The sequence below is a fragment of the Seriola dumerili genome, unplaced genomic scaffold (genome assembly GCF_002260705.1).
Source record: "Seriola dumerili isolate Sdu_G_001 unplaced genomic scaffold, Sdu_1.0 BDQW01000149.1, whole genome shotgun sequence".
Classification (NCBI taxonomy): domain Eukaryota; kingdom Metazoa; phylum Chordata; class Actinopteri; order Carangiformes; family Carangidae; genus Seriola; species Seriola dumerili.
The window spans coordinates 11,147,025-11,157,285 of record NW_019174404.1 but is presented as its reverse complement, the minus strand read 5'-3'; the positions used below and the strand labels follow the sequence as shown (position 1 = coordinate 11,157,285).

At 41.3% G+C, this 10,261-nt stretch overlaps 1 protein-coding gene across 3 annotated transcripts; it reads left to right on the top strand.

The window, feature by feature from the left end:
- The first annotated feature begins 453 nt into the window (after positions 1-453).
- Positions 454-9,983, top strand: ywhaq (tyrosine 3-monooxygenase/tryptophan 5-monooxygenase activation protein theta). Of its 3 annotated transcripts, none has more exons than XM_022750287.1 (6): positions 454-562; positions 1,098-1,517; positions 6,173-6,296; positions 7,407-7,570; positions 7,663-7,758; positions 8,917-9,983. In XM_022750287.1, the coding sequence occupies exons 2-6, from the start codon at positions 1,224-1,226 to the stop codon at positions 8,989-8,991; spliced, it is 753 nt and encodes a 250-aa protein (XP_022606008.1). In that variant the 5' UTR covers positions 454-562; positions 1,098-1,223; the 3' UTR covers positions 8,992-9,983. The 3 variants fall into 3 exon arrangements, with proteins under 3 accessions (XP_022606008.1, XP_022606010.1, XP_022606011.1); XM_022750289.1 differs by having other exon boundaries at positions 455-558; XM_022750290.1 differs by lacking the exon at positions 454-562 and adding an exon at positions 813-909.
- The last annotated feature ends 278 nt before the right edge of the window (positions 9,984-10,261 follow it).

The following is a 10,261-nucleotide window of genomic DNA, read 5'->3' as shown; positions in this document are numbered from 1 at the left end:
CTATGACAAAGACAAATAAGCGACATCAGGCTTTAGCTATACAGACAATTCTTTCACTTAGTATGAAGTCATTATTAGTTTTGGTGTTTTCATGGGATTTGTTGACAATAAGAAAAATATAAAATATCACCAGATAAGAACTTCAAAAGAAGACAGATGAACGTCTGACTAAGGGAGACAGTGCCACACCCGCCTACAGAGCCTACAGCGTGTGAATGCAGGGAGTGATTGGATGAGCATCACCATGGCAATGCGATGACGTCTTCATCCCTTGCTCTTATTGGAGGAAACCCCGTGGCCCCAGCCGCTGCAGCGTTCCGGTCTGTCAAACTACCTCTGAAGGTCCGCCTCTTTCCCCCGCGCAAAACAACTACTGGTTCACAAAACTGAACCTTCCTGTCGATCAAGTTAGATTACGATTTACAATTGGAGAGACGATATCCAGATGAGCCGCCCCGTTTCAGCACGCACAGTTGGATTTTCGCTGCTGCTGCCGTTCTTTGCCTTTCTGACCGATCTGTCAAATCGGATCAATTTGTGGAGCAAATTCGGACCTCAGTAGGTCAGAAACGATGAGTATTTTATTGTTTTTCTTTTCCTTTAAACGTATTGTCGTAGACGGGTCACTAAACTGACAGGTTGTGGTTAATTTAGTATTTTGTAGGAGTAACGCTAACGTGACATTTTGTATTGAAAGGAGTGGCCGATGTAGCTAATGCCAGCTAGCTTCGGCTAACTTGCTAGCTGCACCAGACAGCTTTGTGGCGGGTTTGCCAGCAGATCTCTGCTTCCGATGCTCGCAGCCAGCCTCAGCTTAGATAGCGTTTGTTCGCTGCTGTACACTAGAAGTTGTGAAAAATTCTGTAGGTTATTGATAGTCAAAGCGGGCTGGTGAATTTGTCAGGAAAAGTAAGTGTCTGGAAAGGGATTTTCTTTAGTTCTAAGTATTTTAATGACTACTGTTACCTAGACAGTGCCTCTTTTGAGCTAGGGTGTATGTCTTTTTATGCCATGATGATAATCGGTGGTTTACTTTGCCCTCTAGTTGCATATAGTTTTATCAACATCTATTAATTTTTATTAACATCTTTTCACAGCTTGCGCCGTTACTGTGGGGACTAACATCGTCGATCCCTTGCTGCACCCATTCTTCAACTCAGCAGTCCCTGACTGTCACATAACCCCGGATTTCTGATTTGTCAGTCCCCTAAAATATATAAACTATGGATAGAACGGATCTTATTCAGAAGGCCAAGCTGGCGGAGCAGGCTGAGCGCTACGACGACATGGCAGATTGCATGAAGGAGGTTACAGAGAAGGGTGGCGAGCTGTCAAACGAGGAGAGGAACCTGCTGTCCGTCGCCTACAAAAACGTGGTTGGGGCGAGGCGGTCCGCATGGAGGGTGATGTCCAGCATCGGATTGAAGACCGAGGGGTGCGAGAAGAAGCAGCAGTTGGTCAAGGAGTATCGGGAGAAGGTGGAGAAGGAGCTGCAGGATATCTGCAACAACGTTTTGGTAAACTATCAAATTTATACGCTGATTTTATTTTTAAGTCTGCGAGATGGAAACCACCTTCCTGAGAAATTACTATAAGAGCAGAGCTATATTAATTCGCTGCTAAAATTATAAAGAATACTGTATTGGTGACCACTAAAACCACATTGTGGTTCCTTTAATATTTCCCCACTCTTTGTGTTTTTTCTGTGTTAAAAGAAATGTCTAGTGTAGCTTAGCTATTTAGACTGTTGCATTAGAAGAAAGATGAAAGAAACTGCACAATTTAAATGGTAACCCTGTACACACAAAATTCATACTGACACATGTGATTATTTTAGTCCAATAATCTGTGTCAAATGGCATCTTCCCTGTTTCCTGTGAGCTCCTCTGCTGTATAAATATGGCCTCTAAAGGCGGAGAGGACAAGGAAGTATTATGTAGTCCTCCCGCTGTTCCTGCCTTTTGGGATTCTGAATTTAGAACAATGGGCTTGAAACCTTGCGAGGGCGTGAACTGACAAAAGGTCAAAATGACTACACCAGCAAGGTGTGTCTGAATGGGTGTAGAGAGAACTCAAGCCACACACAGGAAAGATAAGCTTAATGCTCTGTGTTCTGTAAAGCTGTGCTGTATTCTGTATCCATGCAGTCCCATCTGGCAGATAGAATCCTAATGTGGCTAGCCAAGTGCAAGAATTTACATGCATAAACGACTCAAACTAAGCCCAGTTTGTACAGATCACCAATGAAACTGCGCTTGATTGTTTAACTAAAATAGTTCTCAGACATTACTCTCCACATTTCAAGGTGAAGCTTTACTGGTATACTGGGGGGGGGGGGGGGGGGGGGGGGGGGGGGGGGCAGGTGGACATACATGTATGCTTTCACCTCTTGTTTTATCTAATGCAACTGCGCAAATGTAAATGTATAATGTAAAGCACCAGCTTTACATTATTTCTAGCCTGCCTTCATAATGGATTAGAGGAGACCTGGAAGCTTTGCTGCAAGATTGAGATAATTTCCCTTAGCTGCTGTCTTTTAAAATGCACCGCAAAGCTGTTGGGGCCAATCATTTTCCACCAGCTTCCCATGGGTGTTCCTGGGATGGTGCGCTTGCACGGCTGTGACTCAGCTTTCAGTATCTGTGCTAGTAAGTGTTGACTGAGGGTTTGTCAGCAGAGGAGGGTGTGTCGTGTCTTCATGCCTTGACTTGCACCCACACAGGCAGAAGAGCAGAGACCGCAATAGACAAGTAAGCAGCTTGTGTACCCCTCTTTCTTGATTTCCTGCAAAGTACACTGTGAAACTAGATAGACTTGCATCTCAGATGAAAGCAAGTCTCAGTTGGGAGGCAGCAGAGGCATGGGGATGTTTGGTTTCCTCACAGGATGTGAATGTAGAGCTTGTAAAGCAGAAAGGGTGTCAACCGAGTAGATTCAGGCTATTCACTCCTCTTCAGAACTTGAATCTACCTTTACATCTGAAGCTTCAGAACAAATGTGAATTTGGTATTGTAGTGGTGGAACATAGGGATATTTAATTATAGCGCCTGCCTGATTATCACATTTGCTGAGTAAGGGGGGGGGGGGGGGGGGGGGGGTCAACCACCTTAAACCCAATGCCCTGTAGCTAGTTGTAGTGTTGCTAATTAAATTGATAAAAAGGTATTAGTCCATGCTTGAATAGGAAATATCAATTCCTGTTGGACATGTAAGGCAGTCGTGCACACACAACCAGTCAGGCTTTCATCCAGCAACACTATTTGTCCTTTCTTGTGAGCACTGGTGACTGAAATCAGAGCTTTGTGTGAAAGCACTGGAAGCAAGGCTACTCCTCTTCTTGTCTATTGTGCAAAGCATGCAGTGAAAGAGGAATGCTTAGCACTTGAGACATGCACGTGTAGCGGCTGAGCCAATCTTTGTGTCAGTAAATGACTGGGGAGTGGCTGCTGGGGTGGGTTTGGCTCAGACAAGAGCAGCGTCTTTCTCCCAGGTTTGGGAGAGGAAAACTGTTTTCTCCTTTTTTTTTTTCTTCTTTTTTTTTTATAAGAGAAAATACAATTATGTAAGTTAAAGACAAAAAGGATGTTTATACCATCTCTGAACACTGTGTTGCTTCTCAGTCAGGACAGTCAGTAGGGTTGAGGTGTTGGCGAGCCTTTTCATTCTGAGTGAAATGATTAATCTGCTCTCTAAATCGGTTAACTTGAGCATAAGCCATGGTTTCACTGACACAGATTAGCCCTAGTAATCTTCTCATGTCCATTGAAAGACGGATGACTTGGCCTATTGTGTAATCACAGGATGTGATTTACCTTATATTTTTCTACATTATCACTACATTTTACTGCTATTACTAATTTGGTTACTGTATAGTTTAAATCCTTTAGCTATTTTAAACAAGTTATTGTAGCTTTTAGAGGGAACAGTCCCTAAAAGCTGCACCATGCCTTTTTAGCGGGACTACATTTTGCTAACAATTTTGTCTTAAGGTTGTAAAAATAAGTCTTGCATTCCACTGTTCTGCTACATAATGTGCAATTAAGTTCAAAAGTTAGGGGGGATCTAATATTTAAATTTCTCCTGCAGTAGTAAACTCACAATTGAACATTTGGCCTCAGATATACATTCATATACTGGAAGCACGGCCCTTTTTTGTGCTCTGCGGTGTCAAATAATTGGGAGTATGACACAACGCAGGCAGTGCCTTTATCTTTCCTTAGACCTTATTAATGGAACATTTGTGAGTGAATTTCAGTAGGGAATGAGAGAATGATGCCAAGTCTTTTAAAATCAGAAATAAGACTGGTGTCAGCAATAAGACATCAAATTTTGCTATACAGTGCTGACATGGGGGAGTGCTTATAAAAAGATTGTGGAATCTGGGGCAGAAGACAGCTGGGGATACACTAGAGGGCTGGCCTGGTTGTGGACAGTTTGAAGCGACTTTATTGGAAACTGACACAGAGCAAAATATTTCCTCTAAATGACACCGGGTGAGCACATGTACTTGACTCCTGATGGAGCAGAAATGTACTCATTAATCATTGAGCTGAGCAGCTATGAACAGCAAAGAAAGTAGTGCTCTCTAGTGGATGGAGGCTAATGGGACACTTATGATTGGTGAGCCCCACCTACAGTGCATTCTGAAAGTATTCAGACCCCATTTGTTCTTTCACATTTTGTTATGTTGCACCCTTCACTTAGAAATGATTGCAAATTTATTATGAGGGTAAAAGTATCTAGACCCTTTGCTATGACATTTTTCTTGATCATCTTTGAGATGTTTCTACACCTTGATTGGAGTTCACTTGTGGTAAATTCAATTGATCAGACCTTATTTGGAAAGGCACATACATGTCTATATAAGTGCAAAAACCAAGCCATGAGGTGGAAGAAAAAACCTGTAGAGCTCAGAGACAGGATTGTGTTGAGGTTACAAAAAAAATCTGCTGCATCGAAGGTTGTCAAGAGCACAGCAGCCTCCATAATTCTTAAATGGAAGAAGTCTGGAACAAGCAGGACTCTTCCTAGAGCTGACCACCTGGCTAAACTTAGCAGCCGGGGGAGAAAGGCCTTGGTAAAAGAGGTGACCAAGAACCTGATGGTTACTCTGGCTGAAATCCAGAGATCCTGTGTGGAGATGGGAGAAACTTCCAGAGGGATAACCATCACTGTAGCACTCCACTGATCTTGGCTTTATGGCAGAGTGGCCAGACAGAAGCTTCTCCTTACTGAAAGATTCTCTGTAAACCAAGATCAAAGTGTTTAACTTCAGTTCTAAGAGTCATGTCTAGAGAAAACCAGGTACCGCTCATCAAATGCCTAATACCTTCCCAGTGGTGGAACATGGTGGAGGCTGCGTCATGCTGTGGGGGTGTTTTTCAGCGGCAGGGTGACTGGTCAGGGTTTAGGGAATATCTGAAAGGAGCGGACCTGGTCCAGAGTGCTCAGGACCTCAGACTGGGCAGAAGGTTCATCTTCTAACAGGATAATGACCCTAAAGACATAGCCAAGACAGCGCAGCAGTGGCTCAGGGCCAACTCTGTGAATGTCCTTGAATGACCGAGTTAGGACCCCTGACTTGAACTGAGTCGGACATCTCCAGAGAGACCTGAAAATAGCTGTCCACCGACGCCCCCATCCAACCTTACAGAGTTTGAGAGGATCTGTAGAGAAGAATGGCTGACAATCCCCAAATCCAGGTGTGCAAGGCTTGTTGCGTCATACCCAAGAAGACTCAAGGCTGTTATCACTGCCAAAAGTGCTTCAACTAAGTACTGAGTAAAGGGTCTGAATACTTCTGTCAATGTGATATTGAAATTGATGAGGCAAACATGAATTTAAACAATTTCAGCATAAGGCTGAAGGGTCCTAATACTTTCTGAATGTTTTTGTTATTGTTTTGCGTCGCACCATGCAATGTGGATGTGTTTGTTCTTCATTGTAATTTGTGCCCAAATTAGTGCAGTTAGTGACTATTCAGGAAACATAGGGTGACTGCAGTTGTTTTGGTGAGTGATGTCATTATCACCCTTCAGTCCTGGCTCTTGATCTGTCAGTTGGATGTCGTGGTGTGCTTGTGGTTGAGATGTTAGTTCTGAAAAGTCTTCCTGTTCAATATATTTCCTCTGTTCACCTAATTTAAATTTCTCTGACATTTTTGTCTTTACAGAAACTGCTGGATAATTATTTAATTGGAAACTCCACAAATCCCGAGAGCAAAGTCTTCTATCTAAAGATGAAGGGGGACTACTATAGATACCTTGCTGAAGTTGCCTCTGGAGACGACAAATCAAGTGAGTTGACATTAGTGCTCCATTTACTTTTTTTGGAAAGACATTAACATTTTAAGTTTTCAGTTAGTCTTTTTTTCTTTTGTTCTTTTCTTTCGTTCTCACTGCTTTGCCTCTCTTTGTGAGCACTGTGTAGTGGGGAGTCTTTAAGGTGTCCAAGCGTCTTTTTCATTTGTATGAAAAAGCTAAAATAAGCCCCCCTCTGTCTTTTTGAATCTGGGCCCCTTCACACTCCAAATAGGAATGTGTCAGATTTTGTCTTGGAGCTAAGAGCTGGAAATGACGTCAAATGGGTCGATGTGTCACGGTCGTGTGACCACAGTGTCCTCTCTTATAGGAGGGCATAACAGGAGTGGGTGGCAGCTTTCCCACAGGGAAAAATATATAGTTACAGAATTTTTTAGCCACCAGCCTTCAATGCTCTTTTGTTTATTCCAGGTAAATCCAAAATTTCCTGCTCTCTGTTCAGTTAGGGTATTTCTGCTAATTATAATATTGGCTGACAGTTGTTATTAAATGTTTTCAGTGTTCTACTTCAAAAAAGACTAAATAAAGAGAAAGAGAGTTGGGAGAAGATTGATCGCACTATTACAAATGTGCAATAAAATGTGCAGTAAATGCAATGCTTGAGCCTGCCACTCATTAGAATAGCTTAGAATAGCCTCTAAAGCTCACTATTTAACACGTATCTCGCTTCATTCAAAAACTGAACTGACAATTTGTTTTACTGGCAGTTATTTCTTGGCCTGGAGCAGTATACCTCTTGAATTCCGTGATGATTTCTTTGCAATCGTTGCAACAACAGTTAGTCTAGAATAGTCTTGTACATAACATCCTTAAAACCACAAATTTGTCATTTTTACGCATGGGTTTTTGTGCGGTTGAACTATTGGTCTCAGCTGATATTTGTCTAAATGAGGCAAAATGTTTTATTTTTGTCCATTTTTGTCATTATTTAACATAACATGTTACACGTGTGTGTGTGTGTGTGTGTGTGTGTGTGTGTGTGTGGTAACAGGTTTAAAATATTTCCATAAGTGGACTTCTATGTAAACCTTAACTAAAACATACATTGACTATTATAATCTTTTTGATTCCCTCCCCTTTTTACAGAGACCATTGAAAACTCACAGCAAGCATACCAGGAAGCGTTTGACATCAGCAAGACTGAGATGGACCCCACACATCCCATCCGCTTGGGCTTGGCACTTAACTTCTCTGTCTTCTACTATGAGATCCTCAACTCCCCAGAAAAAGCCTGCGAGCTGGCCAAAAAGGTCTGCATACTTTTCTTATAGAAATCTGTCACTCACCCTCGGTTGTCTGTAGTGTGCTCCAAGTGTTAACATTTTCCTTTTCTTGATTACAGGCATTCGATGATGCCATTGCAGAGCTCGACCAGCTAAATGAGGAGTCCTACAAAGATAGCACTCTTATCATGCAGCTCCTCAGAGACAACCTGACAGTGAGTGTTCTGCTCTCACATGGCACAGAAATTATCATTACTGTGGAGCAGTAGTGTTTTGCGTGTTTCAATGTCCGTCTTTAAGTCTCAGGGTGCTTTAAGCAGTCATACAACATGATGCTCAGTGCTGTCTTAAAGCAAAAGTGCGTTTCAAATGACAACATGGGGGTTAAAGTACACATTTTCAGACCGTCAGTTTTAAACATTTTATTAAAATCAGCAGATCATGTATGATTGTAGGTATAAGAGGCTACAGTAGTATGTTGTCTTTCATGGAGGGATGCCCATGCTACATCTTATTTGCAGGTTACACGTGGATATTATATGCTAAAGCTTTGAAAAGACCACACAAAGTATGGATTGTGCATAAGAAGGCATTTGGAACAAGATTTGCCCCATGTCATATTATGGCAAGTCCAGTGTCCACTGAAACAGTTTAAGTTTTCCAAGTAACCTGTGCTTCAGCAGACCAATTATTTTTGCTCTTGCTTCTATTGAAACTAGCCTTGGTTTGTATAGTGTTGTGAAATGACCTTAAGAAGAAGATAATAAAATTATGTTGAAAGATTTAAAATAGTAGACACTGACATATAGAGCAGATTGGCTGTGGCAGACCGCGGTAGCCACAACATATACACTGCAGCACAGACATAATGTTGCACTTGGTTGTATAGACAGAAAGTGATCGGAGTACATTGCCGTGTTTGTCAGATTGACTCTTTGCAAGAAAGTCACGTAAAATCATAGGTTGTTACACCCATCTCCTCACCGTCGGAAAGGGGATTACAAATGTGTTTACGGATTGTCCAGAGAATGATGACTAGGCCAAAATTTAGATATCTGAAGAAATTCCGTGAGCCTCCAGAGAAGCTGTCCAAAAGGCAGAGACATGTACAGATGTTCAGAGACATTTCTAATAAGTCTCAAATGTGTAATCAATCCCAGTTAGTGTCTCTACAAAGTACTGCATAAGGTTTTTGAATACATGCATGTATGAGAGCTCAAATTGTCTTTCTCTGTGAATTTACACAAATTGCTGATCAAGTTTTTACTGTCATTATGGGATTGTGCATACACCAATAGACGCATCAAATTCAGAAATGGCAGTGGAGTATGTATATTTGACTGTATTCCAAATATCTTTGTTTCTCTCCCCAGTTATGGACATCGGACAACGCTCCTGAGGAGGGCGAAGGCGGAGAAGGAGGAGAGGGTGGCGAGAATGAGAACTAAAACATACAAGCCCTCAATGTTTGGGTCATCTCCAAAAACAACAAAAGGAAAAAAAAAACTTTTTACACATCCTTCATTCCTTATTGCTCCACTCAAACATTCTACCAATGAAACCCATTGCTGAAAAGAGTTGTGTAAGGAAATAAATAAAAAAAATAATCATTCTTTTCACAATGCAGATTTGGACAACTGGTGAAAAGAGAAACCCTCCATTCTTCTGGTTTGTGTTTGTCCTGGCCTTCCCATGTGTGCAGTTTCAGCTGTAGAAAAGTGATTGATAGCTTGACAATGGTATCGGACTCCTAACTCAATTTAGAGGCAGAAAAAATTAAGTCCCATCATTAAACAACTGTAAGCCTAAATCCCATTCATTGAGAGATTTTGGATTTTTTTCCCAATAAGAAATGTTAGATATAAAAGTAGTTTTTCCCCATACCTTTTCTTTTTAGTGTGTCTGTCTCTACAGTTACGTGGTACGGTTACAGCAGCTGAAGTCCAACTTCAAACTAATTTTCATACTGCAGGGAAAGCCAGTGTACTTTACATGCTGGCAACAAATATTATAATACAGCTAAGTAATGCCCATTGGTGAAATCCTCACTTTCTGCCCTGGTTATGATGCCACTCTATCACTGAAGCATGTCTGTCTGTGGGGGGAAATGGTGGTGCTTGTTTGTCTGACCAAATGCAGGGACCTTTTTAATGGGAAGAAGACAATTCTGTCATGCATGTCTCTTGAGATATTACACTGGAATGGGAACAATTGCTGTAACACACACAAGTCCAAGTGTCAAGTCTAGTAATTTTCAATGCAGGTTTGTACACATCCTACAAGAGGGTGATTTGTTAGTCTGTCCAGTGATTGTCATTAGAGATTTGGACCACTATTGTTTTGCTATTCATTCAATTGTAGTCCCCAAAAGCCTTGTGGAAATGTTTGAAACCCTATGTATCAGCTATGTTAACATGAATAAAACATTTTATAAACCAAGTCCAAGTTTGTGTGTTATTTTACTTGCATAATAAATGTGCTTGGATATTTGTAAATGTCCTGTAGCAAAATGCCATACTTGATAGCTTAATGGCTCTCACAACCTAAAACAGGAATTTAGTTTATTTTATTTTGAAATTTAACTCCATTCTTTAAAGAAAACAAACGGAAATTCACTTTATTTTAATGATTTGGTTCATATCATACCACTAAACTGTCATGAGTCTGCCATGTTTCTGTGGGGAAATTTACTGAATTTACTACTGTCACAAATGAACA